Source organism: Lissotriton helveticus, chromosome 7, assembly GCF_964261635.1.
Source record: "Lissotriton helveticus chromosome 7, aLisHel1.1, whole genome shotgun sequence".
Taxonomy (NCBI): domain Eukaryota; kingdom Metazoa; phylum Chordata; class Amphibia; order Caudata; family Salamandridae; genus Lissotriton; species Lissotriton helveticus.
Genome location: NC_136068.1, coordinates 112,742,220 through 112,765,575, shown reverse-complemented (window position 1 = coordinate 112,765,575; position 23,356 = coordinate 112,742,220). Strand labels below are relative to the sequence as shown.

General features: G+C 44.1%; 1 protein-coding gene across 1 annotated transcript in view; it reads left to right on the top strand.

Annotated features, from left to right (window-relative positions):
- KCNQ2 (potassium voltage-gated channel subfamily Q member 2) overlaps nt 1-23,356 on the top strand; it is a 359,037-nt gene that overhangs the window by 247,050 nt on the left and 88,631 nt on the right. Inside the window, exon 8 of the mRNA XM_078650429.1 lies at nt 19,742-19,836. Coding sequence (XP_078506555.1) covers nt 19,742-19,836 — 95 coding nt within the window. The remainder of the gene's footprint in view (nt 1-19,741; nt 19,837-23,356) is intronic.

Sequence of the window (23,356 nt, the reverse complement as noted above, 5' to 3'; positions counted from 1 at the left end):
ATGCCCTAGAAAATGACCGCAACCATCACATTTATTTGATGCTCAACTAAGTTCTGTATGCGAGTAAAGCTTGAAGTGTTTTAGTAAAGTTTGCACAGCGGTTGTCCATGCTCTTCTCGCATTGAGTGTGAGGGAAACAAACACCGCTACCACCTCTGAGTGACCTATGTTGTGTATTGTTGAAGCTTGCTCTGATGCTGTCCAAGGTGTGTGAGAATTGCACTGTTATAGCAGAACTTTCGAATTGAAATGTTTTTTATCTGGTATTATTAAACCACAATGATCCTGCAGTTCACTTTTTGCATAAAATGTGCTTACCACCCACCCAGAACCAGCACCCGCCCCTCGGCTTTCATTATCCACCTTAGAGCAGGTGGTAAATGGAAGCAAATTTTGCCCAGGAGTTTGGACACTACATGCCAATTTGGACCTGGTAAATTCTGTTTCACACGTCTTCCCCATTCTGTGGACAAATATTCATGACAACCAGAATTGTGGTGGGGAACCAAGCTGGAAATATTGTTTCCGGCCCTAGGATAGCCCATCATATAAATCCGGTTATCTTGTAATCGCGGCTTCAATGTTGTTGATCTGTCATCGCTAAGAGAAGATGTCGGAAAATTCCTAGCAACCTTGCAGACAGATCTAACATGATCTTACCACAAGAGAAGTATTGCCGGACAATTTTTGCTGTCTTAGCCTTTAACAAAAATGTGTCATATTGAATGCCTTGTTGATGCCAGATGAGGCTCTCGACCAGAGTAGATATATTTTGGTGTTAGGAATAGCGGCTTAGTTGTTCAAGGAGCTGGTTTCAAAGGGCATCCCCTCATCCAGTACCAAGAACTTGGCTTTGAGGGACATGGTGCCAGCACAACACAACACTGTTACGGCGGGATATCTGGTCTATTGCTATAGATCTAGATCCCAACTCAGGTCGACTGAACCGTTGATACCTGTCATAGAGTAAAAGGTAATCCACTACTAGGTCAATCAGTTAAGGACTTACACCACTCTAAAGAACCACTTACTACGAATAAATTTTAAAAGTTTATTATAAAGCCAAAGTTAACTGAAGATACAAACATCTCAAAATAAGGTTCAAAAGATATACTGGTACCAATACAAACATACATTTTCTAAATGCTCTTAGTCGGCAGAAGAATGTCACCAAAACCAATTCTAAAATCATCAGAGTTGCAAGAATAGACACAAGCTGTAACTTGTGAGTCATTTACAGAAAGGAAGAAAATCCAGATTAGACTGTCCCTACACTAGACTAAGTGACATCCCTACTTAGTAAAATCTTAACCTAAAAAGGTGTCAGCCGTGGTGACTTCCAAAGAAGATCACTCACTTCCCTTAGTCTTCGTTAGGAATCTGTGTCTCGCAGTTATTCTATCTGCCTACCCATCCGCTCTCTTAGGTTCCTCAGACCATCTGCCCTAACTCCACCCAGGGGTGCTGTCCCTAATACAAAAATCACATTTACAATAGAAACGCCCTTTAGAGACGCCCCTCAGGTGGTGTCGGTTCTGGCATTTTCCATGCTGATACTCCTCTGGGCCCATCGTTAGCGTTGACCTTGCTTCTCAGGCTCTTCTCCGGCAGGACGGTCCCCCCAGGAAATTCCTGAAGCCTCCACCAGGCCTGTGCCTGGCTCCCTGAACAAAACTCTATTCATCACTCTCTTGATTGGAACCTCCTTGCACCTGCAAACAGACACTTGTACAGTGGGCCCCAAATTCCGGCCTCCACCGTATCTTCTAAGTCATAAACCTTCGAGCAGGCTCTGCAATTTATGCTTAACATGACCTTCCTCTAACTAACACATGCAGATCAAAAGAATTGAACTTATCTATTCAGGCCTATTAGAGTTACATGAAACGGCCTGTGCACACCGTAAACCTTTAATTTCTTAGTCTAAACAGTATTCTAACTTATTACACACAATGGTTATATGAAACACTTCTAAAAACATACATTTCAGTTCTATGATCAATAATACTTTGAATTACAACAACATTAAAAATCCATATCATGTGAGAGTGTAACAGCACCTTTCATTCTCTGTGAACTGCCATGTGGCCTACACATTTCTACGTTTAGCAGCATTACATTCTCCTCTACAACAGCCACATAACATGGGATTTCAACATTATTCTAACATCTCTACCTTAGCTTTTCACACTGATATATGCATTCTATTTTAATTAAACACTCATGTATTTTCACTCTATAAATTCGACACTCTTATATAATCTCTACTAAACTGATGCAACGTGCTTGTAAATATGGTGCACTTCTATTTTTCTCTCGATTTGCGCTCTCTCAGTTCCCCCCTTTGATGACTTTTAGTAGTCATCACCATCACAACACCATCCCTGAGGTATGAACTGAATCAAATAGAACTCGTTGCAGTACTCTCTAGTTTCATCATCTCTAGAGCCCTCAGACTCCTGTACTGATTATCCTGCATCGCAGCCAATCTCCTCTCCTGCTCTCTCATGGATCTCTGCAACCTAATTGATCTATACCATTGGTACAGCCGCACCAATCCCCACAAGGTGATTATACAAATCACTATTATGATGATAGGTTTCAGTATATACCAAATGAAACTCTTTCCTAGGTTGGCAAACCAACCTCCAACTTTACCCATTCCATGACCTACTTTTTCCCACACAGTTACCTGTGTCAAATCCTCAATCTCATGATGAATTTTAGTGATGTTCCGTATATACTTTTCTAGAGGTTTTGAATTGTCTGGAATGTAAGTACAACATTCCTGAACCTTCAAAGCCTTACAGACTCCTCCCTCTTTGGCTAACAGAACGTCTAGAGCAAGTCGGTTCTGAAGAACCATTGCCCTTATCGATTGCATCTCTCCCTCCACCAGCATTAATGATCTAGCAGTACTGGCGGACAACCTATCTACAACTGTTGCCAATCTTCTAATCTTGACATCATTCAGTGCTATCCCTAAAAGAGGAAACATAGCACCAAATACGTCTCCAACTACCTCCTCATTGCTTACATCCCTTCTTCCTCTAGCTTGAGTTCCTCCCTCTATAATTTCTAGATCCTTAGCATGGTATATTTTGGGGAAGACAATTGCTAAATAACATGATCCATACCAATTATCCGGTAGTTTCACGTATGCATTTCTTCCACATACAAAATATACATTCGGGATCACCTGCATTCCCTTCAAGAAATCCTTTGTATAATATTCTAATTGGAAAGCATGTTCACAATTTACTTCTCCCACAAACACATTCTCATAATAGGTATGACCCCTATATATACACAATTTCCCTTTCTGCTCTCGATCTAAAGCTATTGGACCATTACTACCCTTTCTTTTGTGTGACCTTTCTTCTTCGGTCCAATCTGTTTTCCATTGGCCTGAAGCCTTTAAGATTTTCTGTCTCCTATACCGATCATCCACCTGTCCTATAAACCTTTTCTCAATTTCTGACACTTTACAAGTCAAATTATTTCTTCGGGCATGTGAAGTATCCAACGTTTTCCAAGGAATGAAAAATTTCTTTAATCTATCTTCACTCTTATAATAATCCCACTTGTTCATGTGCTTGTAGTTTGGAATTTCTGGTAAAACAGCATCAAAATTTGAAAAATAATACTCAAAACCATCACGTTCATAAAATATACTAAGCAACAAACTACATGAGATTCCATAAGTCAATGGAAGATGATGATATCTAATACCTTCGTCTACAGAGGCTGGCAATTGCATGCACACATAGCAATCCTTTGCCTCCGTAGCATCAATATATTCATAAAGCAATTTAGCATATGCATTTGATTTGAAATTTCCCTGTGATTCATCCACATGCAACCTACGAGTCTCAGCCGCTAGTAAAGCTTTATCTTTCTCTGTATTGTCCCCCCTTTGACCAGCAGTAGTAGGTTTCTGTATCGATACAATTTTTGCTTCCTTTGTTGCCTTCTCTTCATTTTCATGTCCCACTACATATGATATAGTAACTACTAAAACTATAAGAAAAATTACTCCCACTAAAAGTGTGCCTACTATGCATTTTGTCCTGCGGTTTGGGTTGCCGGCCTCCATGATCTCAAGACAGTGTAGTTCTGATTTTCTTTCACAATACAAAGTCTCTTTTCTTTGCTTATTCAGTCTTTCCGAACCACACCTGGAAGCTGATAATCCCTTCCGCAAGATCAGTCTTTGAGTTCTATAGCAACAGACAACCCTAGCCCTTCTCCGTCCACTAAATGGGAAGTCCCTAAATTTCTTCTTCTTCCACTTGGCTCTAGGTCATCTTTCAATCTGTTTATTTACAAAGTCTTTAACAATCTGGAATCAGACGTGTTCCAGCGGCTCTAATCACGTATTCTAATATTTCCAAACGAAGAATGATCTCCTCGAGTGTTGGCCTCGTTGAGCAAAAAGTCGGAAATTCTATTCTGTTTAAAACCAGTTCTCTTATCCTGCTCAGATAAGGAGGATTGGGGATAGTGAGTGTCAGCAATCCTTCGACCTCCACTCCGGGTATCAACAACACTACTTCCAATGTTATGATTGGGTCAGTACTGATCAATGTCACTTCCCTCACCCTCCCGGATCTCCGTGCACTGGACATCTGCTGCTAGGTAGGTCCACTCAGGAGTAGCGTATCTTCTGCAAGGCACTCGCACCCTCCTCGATCTTCTCGGACCTTCCTGTTCCTGTCTTTGTGCACCTTCGTCCAGATCCGAGTCTTCAGATATAGGAACAAGAGTTCTCTCTGGAGTTGGCTTCAAGCTCGGCCTCTTCTTTCTTTCAGGCCAACTAGCTTCTCCACGCCTTGTTCTCCTATCTCTTGTCCTCACGCTCGGTTCTTGATCACTTTTGTCTTGATCTGTGTCTGAGCCGTATTCACAGCAACTTTCTCCTACGGTGGCAACTTCAGTTTCACTGTCGTCCTGTCTTTCTTCTTCTGGATCTGTAGCACTCCCAACTTCTTTCGATACCCCCACAGCTTGACTGTTCCCCTCTAGTGGTTCGCCGTCCACAGCTGGATTTTCATCTGTGAGAGGAGCTGTTTCTTCTAAGGGTGCTGGAACCCTTCGAGTATGGGAAGCATGAATCCAGTTTGGCAGCCCTCCACACTTTACAGCAGTATTCGTTGTCAGGATTATTTGGTAGGGCCCCTTCCAACGCACGTCTAGGCAGTTCTTCCGGACGTGTTTTTTCACAAGCACCCAATCACCAGGGCACAAGTCGTGACATAGGTCTCTTGAAGATGGAACTTCAGCAGCCTGCACCTGAAGAGACACAGAATGAATGACATCAGAAAGTCCCTTGCAATAATCCAGGATCAGGTCATCTGTAATATTCAACAAAGCTGTAGTTGGAACAGACGGAAGTCTCATTGCCCTCCCAATTAAAACCTCATGTGGAGAGAGACCTGTCCTCCTGTCTGGTGTGCTACGCATACTCATGAGTACCAAGGGCAGAGCATCAGGCCAGCTTAAGGACGTCGATGAACATACTTTGGCTATTCGGGACTTTAGGGTTCCGTTTATCTGCTCCACGATACCTGAAGCCTCTGGTCGATAGCTACAGTGCAACTTCTGATCAATGTTTAATGCAGAGCAAAGCATCTTCAGAACTTCACTGTTGAAATGAGTTCCTCTATCTGATTCCAAGGAGGTCGGCACCCCAAAGCGCGGGATCAACTCTCTAAGCAACAACTTTGCTACTGTGAGTGTGTCGCACCTGCGTGTAGGGTATGCTTCGACCCATCTGGAAAATATGCATACAACCACCAGAACATACCTGAGGCGGTTGATTTTTGGCATCTCAATGAAATCTAATTGCATTCGGTTGAAAGGCCCCCCAGACCTCCCAATGTGACTCATTGTAACTGGTGTTCTTTTCCCTACGTTCAATTGCTGACATGTGACACATCTCTGACACACTGCTTCTGCTGCAATCCTAAACTTTGGGTTATACCAAGTCTGCCTAAATAACCTCAGCATGGCATCTCTTCCTAAGTGTACTGGACCATGTATCTGTCGTGCCATTGGACTCACTAATTCATCAGGTAATACTGCCCTTCCATCTGCTGAAACCCACAAATCCATTTCACTTTTCACACAACCTGCTGTTTCCCATGCCTTTTTCTCAGAATCAGGTGCGTTCTCTTGCATGTCTTTTAAATCCTCCCAAGTATCAACTGTTTCTAGCATCATGTTTAACTCTGTCTTTTCCTGAGTCCCACCTACTTCCACTTCCGTGAAAGAATATCCTTGCTACGCACAATAGCGAGCAACTTCGTCTGCATATCGATTACCTTGCGACACAAAATCTGTATTTTTGGTGTGGGCTACACATTTAACAACCGCAATTGCTGCTGGACCTTGTAATGCTTCTAACAACAGTCGCACAAATTCCCCATTTCGAATAGGCGAACCAGAGGAGGTCATGTAACCTCTCTGAGACCACAATTGCCCCAAATCATGAACTACACCGAAACCATATTGGCTATCGGTATAAATGGTGACTCTAATTTTGCTACCTGCTAAACAGGCACGTGTCAATGCAATGATTTCTGCCAGCTGAGCGGAGTGTACTCCTTCCAGGCAAGCGGCTTCCACAACTCCAGTAATGGTGCAAACAGCATAAGCTGCTCTCAACCGACCAGTATCGTCTCTTAAACATGAGCCATCAACAAAGAAAATGTCATCAGGGTCAGTCAACGGCTCATCCACAATATCTGGTCTTGGCTTGGTGCATAGTTCAGTTACATCAAGGCAATCGGGATCTTCACATTCTTCGCCTTCTATATCATTAGGAAGTGGCATCAATGTAGCAGGATTCAAAACAGAGCACCTCTTAAGGGTCACGTTCTCCGCAGCAAGAATAACTTGCTCGTAGCGCGTGAGCCTATTATTGGTCAAGTGCTGTGTCTTGGTCCTGGTCATTGACAGTTCTACAGAATGAGGTACATACACCACTAATTGGTGTCCCATTACTATATTCTCACACCTTTCAATGCTGACACCTGTTGCAGCAACGGATTTGAGACATCCGGACAACGCTGCGGCTACCGGATCTAAAGTAGCCGAAAAGTATGCAACTGGTCTACGGGCATTTCCATGAGTTTGTACTAAAACTGACAAAGCACAACCCTCTCTTTCGCAGCAGTAAAGTGAAAATGGTTTTTCGTAATCAGGCATCCCCAAAGCTGGAGCACGGCACAAGTCCTCTCTCAGCTGTAGGAACGACATCAAACAATCCTTGTCCCATGGTACCGGATCACTCACCTCCTTGTGCGTCAGTTTTTGTAAGGGTTTTGCTTTCAGAGAAAAGTTAGCTATCCACTGTCGGCAATAACCAACCATTCCTAGGAACATCCTGACTTCTCTCTGTGTCGTAGGCGAGTTCATCTTCATTATCGCCTCTATCCTATCCTCTATCCTATCTGGTGACACCTTGCGCTTTCCCTTTTCTATCCGGTGACCCAAGTACTGTACTTCTGTCAGAAAAGTTAGCTATCCACTGTCAGCAATAACCAACCATTCCTAGGAACATCCTGACTTCTCTCTGTGTCGTAGGCGAGTTCATCTTCATTATCGCCTCTATCCTATCCTCTGTCCTATCTGGTGACACCTTGCGCTTTCCCTTTTCTATCCGGTAACCCAAGTACTGTACTTCTGTCAGACAGTACTGCAATTTGCTCGGAGATACCTTATGCCCATTTTCAGCTAAATGGTTCAGCAAGGCGATGGTATCTATCTTACAAGCTTCTTCCGTTCCTGACGCAACAAGTAGGTCGTCTATGTACTGGACCAGAACCGAGTTCTGTGGCAGTACTAGACTTTCAAGATTTTTCTTCAATAGCTGGTTGAAAATTGATGGGCTTTCTGTATACCCTTGTGGGATATGACACCATGTTAGGACACGATTTTCCAGCTTATAATCTAATGGAATTGAAAAGAAAGCCTGACAAAGATCTATCACTGTGAACCACTCAGCTTGGAATGGTATCTGAAACAATATCACTGATGGATTCGGTACCACTGGACAACATGAAACAACTATGTTATTAATCCTTCGAAGATCTTGTACTATTCTAAATTTCCCACTAGGTTTCTGCAAACCCATAATCGGGGAGTTGCATGGACTACCCACGATTTCCTTCAGTATTCCCTGTTGAATCATAGAGTCGATTACGGGTTTTATTCCTGCAATCGTCTCCGGGGTCAATTTGTATTGAGGCGTTCTTGGATATTCAACATTTGGTTTTACCATGATCTTCACTGGTTCTACTCCTTTGATCAATCCTATCTCTTCTCCAGTATAATCCCATACTTCTGATGACACTGTATCTCGTAAGTCCCAAGGAAGCTCTTCCACAGTCAGGGTAGGATACAGTTCTACGCAAAACTCTCGAATTTGCAACTTTAAAGGTAGCATCATCGTCTGTAGTCTATACCTCCACTCCCTGAGGTGTGCAGTATATTGTGCAGTTCAGCTTGCACAATAAGGGGCTCATTAGGATGGCGGTTTTTCCGCATCCTCTGGGCCGGCGGAATCCACCGCCGGCCCGGAGGATGCGGAAAAACCGCAGCGGACCCACCAAAGACCCACCGCCACATTAGGATGGCTGGTGGGTCCTGGTTTCCGTCCACAGCTTTTCTGCCGCGGTTGGCTTACAACCGCGGCGGAAAAGCTGTAATATGGTGACGGTGTCTCTCAGACACCGTCCACCATATTAGGATGCACAGAAAGAAATGCTTTTACGCGGCGGATATTCCGCCGTGTAAAAGCATACGGAGCTTCACTGCGGGGGCCCGTTGCGGGCCCCCTGGGTGAAGGGGGGGTGGGGGTGCACATGGGGGGTACCTATGGTACCCCCCTGCATATGTATGCAGCGAGCGGCAGGCACCGCGCGGTGCCTGCTGCTTGCTGCATACATATGCAATGTATGCTTTTTTAACATTGCGGCGGGTGCAGCTTGAAGCTGCACCCGCCGCAATGTTAAATATCCAGGATGTGACCGCCAGGGTGGCGGTCACATCCTAATTTGCACGGAGGGACCGTCGCAGCCCATGCGGACGGTCCCTCCTACTCTAGGGTGGCGTACGGACGCAAGTCCGTCCGCCATCCTAATGAGCCCCTAAGTCTCTTCCTAACAGACACACAGGACTAGAATCACATACTACAAACTGATGTTCATCGGTGTAGTTTCCTATTCTCACTGGCACTGGTTCCGTCAAAGGGTTAGTCATTCTCCTATTTGCGACTCCAACCACTTGAATTGTTTCCCCCGACATTGGTAGATCTGGAACCACTGCCGATCTCAAAGTTGATCGAGTAGCTCCGGTATCTACCAAGAATGTTGTAGGACACCCTGCCACTTCAGCCTCAACAAACGGTCCTCTTTGATCCACCTCTAGAACTGCCCCGAGGGTACAGTCCTCCTCTCTACTTACACGTCGTCCCGTCAATGGATCAACGTAATAACACTCTTCTTCGTCTATAAAAAGAGGCATTTGTCTATAGATCTTTCCCCCTGTCGAAATCTTTGGTGGCTGCGGGAACTGAGCTCGTGGAGCCGAAGTCCCCCCTTTGGCCACCTTACTCTTTGGCACTGTCACCCCTTCAACTGGAACTTCTCGAACTTCCTCCTCCTCTATTTCTAGCTCTCCGTTTTCAGGGTTATAGGGACACTCGCGTTTCCAATGTCCCACCTGGTGACACTGGTGACACTTTGTCGTTTTTTTCAGTGTAGCAATGTCTATTCTAGGTCTCGGGTTTTCCTCGTTGTCCTTATTCTGACTATTTGATTTCCGTTTTCACCCCACCACCGGGCAGACCTATAGTGTCAGGGATAAAATCCCTCCTAGAACCGCTGTCACGGTTCTGTGATCACTACCTGAACCCGTTAGTCCAGAAAACTCGATCCTACATCCAAGACACGAAGCATCTCCTTAACATCATCAAAGATGTTAGTTTCGACAGCGAAAAACATCTTTTGGTTGGATTGGTTGGATTGGACGTGGAGAGTCTTTATACGAGCCTCCCCCAGGATGCCACACTGAAGGTACTCCACGATGTCCTGATGGAGATTGACTGGCAACATCACACACCTCGTCACTTCATTCTGGACTGCACCACTTTGGCATTAAAAGAGAACTATTTCAAATATGAGGACACATTCTTCCTACAAACTAATGGTACCTCGATGGGCAGTGTCTTTGCGCCGAGCGTGGCGGGGCTATATGTCCACCATTTTGAACAGACCAACATCGAAGCCCCCACGAACCCCTACTCAGCAAATATAACAATTTGGCGTCGATATATTGACGATATTCTCATTGTCTGGGAGGGCAATGAGGAGACACTGAAAGATTTCCTCACGTGGATCAATAACCTTGATCCATTCCTCAAGTTCACCTGCACTAGCAGCCCTACGGAACTAGCGTTCCTAGACCTTAACATAAGAGCTGATCAAGGGGGTTTGACAACGACCACTCATTACAAACCAACATCGAGGAACTCCTTGTTACGCTTTGACAGTTTCCACCCCAGACCCTTGAGGGAGAATCTGCCATTTGGGCAGTTCCTGCGCATACGCCGGAACTGCAGCAACCTCCATGACTTCAAACACCAGTCCAAAGCCTTGGTCCACAAGTTGGAAGACCGTGGTTACCCAACTAGAATCATTTCAAAATCCTGCAAGCGAGCACGCAACCAGAACAGGGAGGCCCTCCTTGAAACTGTTCTCAAACCACCAGAAACTCCCTTGATGACATGCGTCACCACCTACAATACCGCCTCAAACCAGGTCTCCAGCATAATTCGCAAAAATTGGAAGATCATCAATTCGGGCACAAGGAACTGGGATCCCCCCCGGTTCGCATACAAGAGAGCACAAAATCTGAGGGACCAGCTGGTTTCCACGAGACCCAGAAAGACACAACTAACAGGCCAGACAATTTTGAATACATGGGGTCTACCAGAACTAACAGGCCACCAACCGTGTTACAATTGCAGCGTCTGCCACCTAACTACCCCTTCCAAAACATTGACACTTGAAATTGGTAAAACCTGGACACAAAGGCAATTTACTAATTGTAACTCGTCTAACCTAATATACCTAATCACCTGTCGCTGCGGTCTGAGATACATCGGTATGACTACCAGAAAAGTCAGAACCAGGATGACCGAGCACAGGAGCACAATGCGCTGTGGCAAAAATATCAGCAAGCTAACCCAACACTTCATCGTGCAAAATCACACCCCTAATGACTTCACCTGGACAGTCATCGAACAATTCGCACCTTCGTGTTGCGATGAGAAAACTCTGCTCTCTAAAGAGCAACGCTGGATTTATCGCCTTTCTACCCATATAGAGGGGCTCAATGATTCTATCCCGTGGAATGCTCTAGCGAGATAAAACGCTTCTATGTAAGTGGTCTGTATCCCTGTCTGCGCTCAGACTCGTGGTCTGTCCCTACTCTGTAGTTGCCCTGTTTGCCCAGACGCCTCCATTCGCTATTGTTGCTTTTTTAACTTCACTGGTCCCTCACGGGCCTTTTTAATTCCCCCCATGGCGCACGCACTAGAGTGCACATGTTAATATCAATGCTGTACCACTCCGGGTACCGAGGCGCATGCGCGAATGAATAGTGCCAACGCCTCCCATCGCGCATGCGCTACAAACCGCCCATCGCGCATGCGCAGCGCTAGCTACCAGCACATGCGCACTACTAGCCAGCGCGACCGCACCCTCTCCCCTCTCCAGGTGATACCTATTGAACCGGCTACTTAAGCCCTTACCTGATCCATGCACAGTTCACTCGGGACACTGGAGCAGGACGATAGGTCGCAGGAGCACGCTGATCGGAAATACCGTGAGTAAACGAGTGATCTCTACACGACGCTCTGGGTAAGCAGCATTTTCTCCCCACAGGTACCATCCTAACTATGACCTTTTACAACGTTTAGGGTCTCCTCTCCCTCCCTGCCAAGTGACCCATGAGGCTTTAACAGCAAGTAGCAAGTGTGAGGAATTATGTACCATACTTACCTGTACCTCACGCTATGCTTGTTTCGCTGTGTAGCCCACCACTGCCACCGCGTTTAATATTTTACCGCCATAGTTCACCTTAGCCATGGCAACCACTCATGGCCAAGTTCTTTGCCGCTCTAGGTCGCTCACGCACACTAGAAGTCGGCCATATGTTGTGTTTTGGTATATACCATTCTCATTGGTTCTCCTTGTATGTCTGTATTGTCTTTGTGTTTTATGTACAGTAAAGTAGAGGGAATCCCCCTCTTACACGTACGGCACCTTAGCGAGTGCAACACTTTTTTACCACACACTGTCACTTAATATAGTTTACCATCACTCACACATACTCATTGGTCCTGAGGAAAGCCAGTTTTAATCAAAAGGCCTGGCTGAAACATGTAGACCACAAGGACGTAGGAGCTCTTAATACACTCCACATCGTCCACAGCCTTTTTATCTTGCTAACAGGGGCCCAGGTATTAAATTTACCTCTTACCCTCGGGAACTGGGACCACCTGTATAGCTTTTAACCTTTCACTCTCATTCTCACTAGCACTGCACACTCAGCAAGAATACCAGCTCCTCAGTAATCTGGAGTCGCAGCACACCCGGGACACATTCGGTGTCACTGTGGTGGGCCCGATGATGAAGCATGACACCAACTAGGTTGGTGTGTGAGGGCTTCATGTCCAAACCTAAGGGTTTGCCCGCAGATATACTTTCTGAGTTCCACTAAATACAACGTAGCTAGTCCTATATTGATATTTCCTCTATTTGATTTCCGTCCCATTATCCCTGTTCCCTGTTGCTGCTGTCCACCCTTTCCAGCCGACTGCATCTGCACCATCATCAGTTTCTCCTTTAGTTTCTTTGCTTTGGAATCTATTTCGCACTGCAATACCTTGCGTATCTAAAAATTTCATCCAATGGTTTGTTTTGCCAACAAATTAAATGTTGCTGAATCATCAAACAAATATCAGGTCTCAACCCCAAAACGAACTACAATACAAACTGTCCTATATCTTTGGGATCCATTACATCTAATCCACTGTATTGTTTGAACGTTTTCAGCAATCGCTCATAAAACTCATGAACTGTCTCCTTGGGTTCCTGTCTTGTTCGGTCTATTTTTACCCAATCTATATCTTGTGGTGGCACCTTCTCCTTCAGCCATGTCATCACCTTTTCATAATTTAACATTACTCTTTCTGACGGTCCATTAGTACGAGCATCCCTTTCTGGTTCTGCAGTTGGCCATTCGACACTAACCTTGCATGCTATCCACAAGTCTCCTGGGACCACAATGTCGAATAAGGTGTTCAAATCAATCCACAATACTTTTGAAATCTTGACAAACCTCTCTACCTGCTTGTACCACTCTACGGGATTTTCCCTTAACTTCGGAAATGAGTTGGTAAATGCAGCCAAATCTCCCCTACTCCAGGGCACGTGTACATAACTCCCATTCGCTATTTCTCGCAAAGGGAATGCCTCCATCTGCAGTAGCTTCCCCTCCGGAGACATCACATTCGCGCTCCGCCTAACAGTTCCCTTTTTGGACCACCTCTCTTCCCATTTGTCCAGATCTCTCCATGCTCTTATTCCTGTGATCAGTTCCCTTATGTGTGTTTTTTATCCAGTTGTCCTCCTCTCTTCTAAGTCCTGATCTGAATAATGCAACCTATGGTTACCCTGCAATACCTTTGTTCTGGACAAATCTACCATATACTTGTCTGCCAGTTCAGACAGTTTCTCATGAGTTGCTCTTGCCTTTCGAGTAATATCCTTTGCTATAAACAGCAGCTCATCTTGTTCGTACATGTCAATCCTTTCTAAAGGCAACGCACCATCTATTACCTCGTCCAGGTCAGATTTTAAGCTGGTCACATCGAGTCTTTTGGCTTTTATCACAGCTTTCAGTATGCTATCTCTAGAGAGTCCAATTACATCTCTCCCATCACAGCTCTGAGTCCTACGTCTGGGCTCAGGCGTGTTATGGGGAGTCCTCCCATGCTCCCATCTCTCCAGGTCCCATGCAGTTCCATCCTCTCTGGGTGTATAGTGAAACACTTCTCTATTTCCCATAGTCCCACATTTCCCATTCCGCCTGGTTTCTCTAGGTGCATGGTAAGACATTTCATTATTCCCCATGCCTTCGCAATTTGCCTGTGATCTCTGGTCACTCGACGCATGGCAAGATCCTTCGCGGTTCCCCATGTTCCCACAATTCCAGTGCTGTACGTTATCATCAGGTGCGTGTAGAGTGCACTTAAACCTATCCCTGTACTCTTGTGTCCTTTGGTCTCCCTCACTTTGAATGAGACGAGACGTCTCTCCACACTCCGTACTTCTACCTTTTCGCTCTTGCCCATTTCCACCGTCAATATGACGTGTACCTCCTCTACTCTCCTGACTTTTACCGTCCCACTCCTGACTGCTTTCGCTAGCCCCGCAGTGAGATAATGTCCCGTTGCCTCGACTTCCCCATTCAACTTCTGCTCTTGACCTGTTGCCCGGTGCTTCTGTGGGCCTATCCCATTCCCTCAAGTCAGCCCTCAACTCTTTATAGGATTTTGGCCGTGGTCCCCTCAGGTCTATCGGTCCTCTCTGACCCCCCTGTTCTGTTACGGGATCCACTGCTGAATCCAATGGGGTGTTCCACGTTATCGGTCCTGGCAATTGCCTCCAGGCATTTGTCGTGTTATTCCTTCTTTCCATCTCAACTCTTTCTCTGTCTAGCCGTACCTGTTCTTCCTCTCTCCCTTTCTCTGGGTGATAAACCGACACTATAGGACCTATGGTAACGGGTACTTGAAGAGCATCTGGCAATCCATAAGACTCAACCCTCTCTGTTGCTGGCATCTTCTGCACCACAACCCTTCCGACTACTCTCTGTACAGGACTATGTTGAGGTGTCTCCTCACCTTTGGTAGGTACCCAATTCGTTATAGGGAGTGGCCTATTCCCTTCTATGTCAACCCTACCTTCCCTCGGGAGCTCAGTACCTTCTATCTCCCTATTGTCCGGAGGCGGTCTATCTATCAACAACCTATTTATTAGGCCATCCTCCGACTCGCTCTCGTCATCCTCTTCTATGGGTCTCTTTTCTCCTGTAACCTCTCTCACTGGGTACAACTTATCCACTTCAATCGTCTGTACCCTCCATTTCTTGGCTTCCTCATACCATTTGGCATCCTGCACTGCCCTTACTGATCGCTTTACCCTTTCTTGGCGTCTGTTCTGATTCCTGTCGTGCGCCGCCCTAATCCACGCATTAAGGGCCTCAAACTGTGTTGGTCTAGGCAAAGGTCTCAATGAGGACATAACTGCTTTCAGCTGATGCAACACTTCTAGTCTAAACGTTCCGTATTTCAGAAAAGTCAGTTCCTCATTCCCTTCTGTAATCTTACTCCAAGTATCAAGCCACAGTATAGTATGCAACCCAACATTCGTTGCCATATAGTGAGCTGGTGTACTCTCCGGCGGTGCCTCTTCCCCGTAATAAGATTCTCAGCTTTTTCTCTTAAAGATCGCTCTCAAACATTTAAAACACTTCATGTTCAAAATCTACAAAATTTCTATTTTCTCCGCGTTCGTTTACTTCCTGATGACAATCCACCAATCACAGCGCGGCTCTCGCTAACCTGCCTATCACAGCACGGCTTCACACCAACCGGCCTATCACAGCGCGGCTCTCGCTGACGTCACACCAACCGGCCTATCACAGCGCGGCTTCACACCAACCGGCCTATCACAGCGCGGCTCTCGCTGACGTCACACCAACCGGCCTATCACAGCGCGGCTTCACACCAACCGGCCTATCACAGCGCGGCTCTCGCTGACGTCACTCGTCTCCCCTTCGCAGCAGTTCCCCTCCTTTCTCAGCTCGTCTCCCGGTCATGCATGCGTCCCATTCATACTCTGAAAAATGATTACTTCCGACCAAGCGATCACTTTCCTTGACTGTATGCCCACAGTCTAACTGTAATTGTCACCTTAACTGACGAAATGTCTTTCCGTGTACGTCCAGACAATCGCCTTAACTGATAGGTTACTTACACACAGTAACTTTCGACCTGCGTCCGTTACCCACACACTCACTCTTGCGTTCCCCCTATCTTGGTCCTGCAGGCGATCAATGGTACCTCATGACCCCCTTTACTCTGGTCGACAACTACTCTGGATGTTCGATACACCCGAACCACTTAAGCTCTTCCCCGAACTTAAGATTTTCCCTGTTTGCCAGATGGGCGCGCTCACAACCCTCTCTCAATCACACTACGGGCATTCAACTCCGCATGACATTACAATACAGATACAACACAAAACACCGCAATCTGTCAACGCATAACCCTTGTTATACTCACTCTCGTCCGACCCTGCTGCTTTTCTCTCGCACCGTCAGCACCTTCTTCGGCAGACGATTCTTCCGCTGCTCATCTCTCGATCTCTAGGGACCTTGGGGTAATCTTAACCTAGTCTAGATCACCTTCCTCTAGAAGGTAACCAACCATCCGCTGCTACCAACTGTTACGGCGGGATATCTGGTCTATTGCTATAGATCTAGATCCCAACTCAGGTCGACTGAACCGTTGATACCTGTCATAGAGTAAAAGGTAATCCACTACTAGGTCAATCAGTTAAGGACTTACACCACTCTAAAGAACGGAAGCGCTCGGAAGCTAGCCTGCTTCGGTTTCGAAAACTTTTAAAAACTTTTCTGTTTTCTGTTTAATCCCTTCATTCTTTAGTAGTGTTATGTTCTGGTAAGCGCTGGGATGCCTATAGGTAACCAGGCGCTATACAAAACTCAGAATAATAATAATAATAAAGAACCACTTACTACGAATACATTTTAAAAGTTTATTATAAAGCCAAAGTTAACTGGAGATACAAACATCTCAAAATAAGGTTCAAAAGATATACTGGTATCAATACAAACATACATTTTCTAAATGCTCTTAGTCGGCAGAAGAATGTCACCAAAACCAATTCTAAAATCACCAGAGTTGCAAGAATAGACACAAGCTGTAACTTGTGAGTCATTTACAGAAAGGAAGAAAATCCAGATTAGACTGTCCCTACACTAGACTAAGTGACATCCCTACTTAGTAAATCTTAACCTAAAAAGGTGTCAGCCGTGGTGACTTCCAAAGAAGATCACTCACTTCCCTTAGTCTTCGTTAGGAATCCGTGTCTCGCAGTTATTCTATCTGCCTACCCATCCGCTCTCTTAGGTTCCTCAGACCATCTGCCCTAACTCCACCCAGGGGTGCTGTCCCTAATACAAAAATCACATTTACAATAGAAACGCCCTTTAGAGACGCCCCTCACGTGGTGTCGGTTCTGGCATTTTCCATGCTGATACTCCTCTGGGCCCATCGTTAGCGTTGACCTTGCTTCTCAGGCTCTTCTCCGGCAGGACGGTACCCCCCAGGAAATTCCTGAAGCCTCCTCCAGGCCTGTGCCTGGCTCCCTGAACAAAACTCTATTCATCACTCTCTTGATTGGAACCTCCTCGCACCTGCAAACAGACACTTGTACAGTGGGCCCCAAATTCCGGCCTCCACCGTATCTTCTAAGTCGTAAACCTTCGAGCAGGCTCTGCAATTTATGCTTAACATGACCTTTCTCTAACTAACACATGCAGATCAAAATAATTGAACTTATCTATTCAGGCCTATTAGAGTTACATGAAACGGCCTGTGCACACCGTAAACCTTTAATTTCTTAGTCTAAACAGTATTCTAACTTATTACACACAATGGTTATATGAAACACTTCTAAAAACATACATTTCAGTTCTATGATCAATAATACTTTGAATTACAACAACATTAAAAATCCATATCATGTGAGAGTGTAACAGCACCTTTCATTCTCTGTGAACTGCCATGTGGCCTACACATTTCTACGTTTAGCAGCATTACATTCTCCTCTACAACAGCCACATAACATGGGATTTCAACATTATTCTAACATCTCTACCTTAGCTTTTCACACTGATATATGCATTCTATTTTAATTAAACACTCTTATGTATTTTCACTCTATAAATTCGACACTCTTATATAATCTCTACTAAACTGATGCAACGTGCTTGTAAATATGGTGCACTTCTATTTTTCTCTCGATTTGCGCTCTCTCAACACCACACCACAAACGTCCTGCTGTGCACAGTTGTTTCAGCCAGCACATGAAAGACTAGTTTCGAGAATGTCAGGAACTGAGAAAGTGCTTCAGAACTGGTTGGGACATAACAGGATAAAGATGTGCTTAATCTGTAAAAACAACCAAGAAAAAAACCCCACAAGCACCTTAACTTTTACTTAGAAGCGGCACCAAACTTTCTGAATGCCGGGAATGCTGAATACCACAGCTGCCTCGTCTCGAATCAATCTCATGCCTCTTGCTGCGACTCCTTCCATTTACTGTGCCTTTTTATTTTTGTTACAGTCATTTTACCCTTTGTCACTGTTTCCGTTTCTTTCTATTCCTCTTTCTATCTTTCTTATCTGTCGTTCTCTCTCTTCCTCTCAGTCAGGGTCTGATTGTGAAAAATAATCCCTCATAAAAATGCAAGTACTCACCATCTACAGCCACATGCACAAACTAAGCACTGGTAGATGACTACTCGAGAGACTTAACAGGAAGGTAGTGGCAAAGGATGTGCTGTGTGCCAGTTTTAGTTCATGTAAGTGTGGGCATTGCCAACTTCCCTCTAGACAGTCAAAGCAAGTCTTAAGTGCTGCTGGTTTCCTTCTGATCAATGGACCGGACATTGACTTCAATGTTGAAAGTAATTTTTGCAAAATTGAACCCTCCCCATACTGCCATTGAATCAGTATTTGTGTGGTGCAGTTGGCAAAGGCAGCACAAGTCAGCCATCAGCTAGATATCAAGAAATGATTTAATGGTTACATGAGGTAATAGCTCTCCTCATTGGAGGTGCAACACAGTAGTTCAGGTGCCTGCAGTCCACTGGTGTGAGTTAACAGTACCACTTCACCTTCTACTACGTGTTGGCACAGATCACAATCTAAACAGTCGGGGGGCTCTCTATCAACTTCATCCTGGAATATGGCAACATTTAATTTAAAGTGCCTTTTGCAGGTATTAAAGGTGAGGGAGTGAGCAGGTGAGTAAAGTTCTCTGTATGTTTTTGCAATCTGTTTTCCTATAATTCTTCTTTCCTCTTTTTTGTCCTTCTCTCTCTTGCTCTGGGTCAAAGATTGATGAAAAAGTCCTGAATCCCAAAAATGAGGGCTTGTGCCTGCCACCTGGAGCTACCTCCACAAATCGAGCACCGGTTGCATAATACCATGTTTAACATTCCTGCGCCCCATGCCTTGCCTCAGGGTAAAGCTGAGTTTCCATCCTTTTTCTTCTTGTAGCTAGTTTCAAAGTTGGAGCAAGATTTTTGTATTTGTGGGAGATCCTGAGGAAGGCAGGTTTTGTGCATTCCACCCATACCGAAACCTTGAGATTGAAGAATCCGCAAGAGAGTTTCAATACATATTTTGCATCTAAGGAAAAGCAGTAGAGTTTCAAAGACTGATTGATGTGGAAATATTGGATAGTGCATAATGCATATGGTTATAAATATCAGGAGATTTATGTGAATAAATGTGATAAAAACAATCTTTTTCTGGCACATTGTTTTCTTCTTCATCTTTCCCAATCCTCAGGCTGCCTGGAGATTCTACGCCACCAACCTCTCCCGCACGGACCTGCACTCCACCTGGCAGTACTACGAGCGGACGGTGACTGTGCCAATGTACAGGTAAGGTCTAACTCTGCCATGCCTTGCTTGTGCCTATTGGTTTAACCACTGCTCTGAACCCATCAGAATCATCTGTTGTTCAGTCGCACGATGAGACTATGTGGGTCCTTGCCTGCAGTCAGTACTGATGGCAGTCGATTAAGTGAATTGCTCCTAATGCCTCAGAGATGCTTTGAGTCCATTGCCCACAGATAAGACTTTGCTTAGAATGGTACTTTTGAGTCTGCAGATTTGAAAGTTCACAAATGGCGATTGACAGGAAGTGCTGCTGAACAGGCCAATAACAAATTGGCTTGTACAGCACACCACTGCCTTCCGGCTATACCGTGCTATACAACTATCGCTTACATACACACATACATTAATTTCATCATTTAATTGGTTATGTTAGTCTTATATTTTTGTTCAGTTACAGTCATTTTTAGTTACATTTTGATTTAAATTTTTATATTTATTTCTTGTTATTTTGTCTTATAGACAATTTCGTTTGCTGTCCTCAGAAAATCCATGATGTTAATTTTCTTTTCTTTTGTGTTGTCTTTTTCCTGTGTTTTCCACCTTTTCTTTCTATGCACCGCTCCATTTTCATTACTTGTAGCATTCATTGTGCTGTGGCTGATTGCAACTCGTGGAGACTGCAGAGCCTTTGAAGACTAGGTAATGTCATGTCACCTCATGCCATGTCTGTGTGCTTTCATCTTAGAACAATGCTGTGCCAATGGGTGCTGCACTGACAAGTTTCCTTTATTGAGAACTGCCAGCACATTACGCGCCTTTTTCAATTCAGTAGTTTCTCCATAATGACCAAGAAATTGTGGTGTTCTAACAATTAATCTCTGCTCTTTTTAATGTGAATGTATGTCTTTTGGGAATCTCATATATCTTAAAAACTACTAAGTTCGGTGGCATCACTATTGCTGACTCTCTTGTCCCTTACTAGTCTGAAGGGAATAACATTTCCACCATTTTACATTGTTTTCTACCATTTATAGTTTGCACTACCCACACTTTCTGCTTAAGACAGTTGCTCTCTTCTCAACAAGTCACTTCCTGTTTCCTCCAGGCCTTCTTGTTCTCATGCAGAACTTTCACTTTCTGCTCCAGCATTTCACTTTGTGCTTCAGGGTTTCACTTCATGATCCAGTCCTTTACAGCCAGTTTATATTGCTTCTTTCACTTCCCACTCATTCTATTCATCCCTATTTCCTGCTCTAACACTTCAGAGTACATTTGACTTGATGCAATCAATAATTCAATTAAGGCTAAACCCCCTTTTGATTCATATACTTCCCAGCTCCAACCTATTCTGTTCTCACTTTTTCAAGTGGTTGACTCCTACATACTTTTTCTGCCTCAAGTTAGGATGCATCCCTATTAGTCGCAAATCTCTTTTCATATGCTGGCTTAACACCTTTCTCCATGCTTTTCTCTCTTCTCCTCCTGCTCTAACACCATTCTCCATGCTTTTCTCTCTTCCCCTCCTGCTCTTTCTTTCTTATTTTCAGGTCCATTCCCACACTCTCTGAGTTCCCTGAATTTCTCTTAGCCTGGATCACAAGTGCCCTGTTAAAGTGTGCACCTGTACCTCCTCACTTTACACCGGTATTGCAAGCATAACCTTTCCAACCCCCTGTTTCTGAGGGAACATTCATAGTAGACACTATTTATCAAATCTGATAATGGCCACAGGTTATCATTAATTGTCAGATGTGTTCAATATTTTACCAATACTGATAGACCCTTAATCAATGGCTGTGCATCCTTCTCCCCTCATAACCTGTCTGATTCCATCACTTTCTGCTGCAGTCCTGTCTTTGTCAAAACGACCCACACAATGTTCACAGTCCGTACAGGGCATAGCCAAAAACTATGCAGAATCTGGTATTTACTGATAATCTAAGGTGTTCTGGACTCTGTATTTCATAAGGAGAAACAGCTTATAACCTATCAGCACTTTATTTGAAGCCTCACACAAGCTCTGGCCCAGACAGAGGACATAAAAACTGACAGAATAAAAAGTATGCAAAAAGTTGCAATGTCCCATTGTTCATGTATTTTACACATTTGCTTGTAAGTGTGATGGAAAAGGTAATATGTTGCAAACACTAAATATCCATATTTTGCCCATAATCAATTTTTTGTTCGTTTCTTATTGGAATGCTGACAATACTCATGTGTGTCTGAAAAGCAAATACCATTCTGAATGCTAACAAAATTCTACCATAATCATTCAATTTGGCTCTTTCCCCATATAGGGTGAAAAGGAGTGAAGCTTTTGTCTCAGTTTTTAGACCTCCCTAAATGAGCAGTTACCTTTTCCTAGCTTTCTTTATAGGTAATATTGTTAATAAGGCCCACCTAACAGAGATTCTAGACATTCTACGAAAGGAGCGGCTATGTCTGGACACCACAAATTACGACTGCTACCCATGACCACAGTCATAGGCAAAATGCTATGCAATTAGCTCATTTCCTTATATTTTTCAATTTGGAGGGATTTAGGGTAGATCTCATTAATATATTATATGTATGAAATGATAAGAACATCAAGCATTCATCAACAGTACACTGCTGCCTTTAGATTCATGCTCATATCTTCCAGTCAAAGTCCTTCTTTGAATTTATTACTTAATCTAATCACTGTCCCTTCACTTTCAATCACATTTCCCTTGACAATTCAGCTATATGGTCTAGATTTGCACTTATTTCATATTCTTCCAAGAAAATAGATTGATGCGAAACAGGTGTTCAACATTTAGTTCCTCTTTTTAATTAGGATGATCTTAAATTGAGTTTTGTGAAAAAACTCGGCCTCCCTCCATCTCCCATTTCCATTTTACTTTGCTTAATATGATTGACAAGAAGCGATGTATATGAGGAGGAATCATTTGTAATATATAAACTTTCAACCTTGTTACCGGGGATAGCTTGCCTTTCATGAGTTGACAGGACAATCCTGGAGAGGAGCAGGTTTAGGGGGTTTGCTCAATATCCTCCTACACACCCTTCACTGCTATGTCTTCTTAAATACACATTTATGGTCTCTGGCATCTTTTCAGTGTATCCACCCTTGAACACCATTTATGACCTCACCATTCCTTAAGAGATGATAGATTGGAAGATCTTCATGAGAACTTTTACATTTGTACATCATGCATAAATTGTCTTGGAAATTAAGTCCTTCACACTGTTCTAACTCATAAGTTAACTAAATGTGCAGTGTACTTGCATGTAAAGCTCTTCAATATGGAGTCTACCGAGCTAAGCTGCTGAACGCAAACAACCTTGAAAAGTAATAGTATTAACTACAAATAGTATCATGGTGAAGGAAACATTAAAAAACTATTCAATGCTGTGGTCCCCCTTAATAACCAGGAGGAGAGGGATCAGGTGAGTATGTTTGTGAGGAGAAGAGTTAAACTGTAAATGATGTTGAGAGCAGCAAGACAATGCTAATAACACAGAGGGTCTGTTATATTTCCATAGTTAATAAAAACATTGAAGAACTCTGGTTATATCT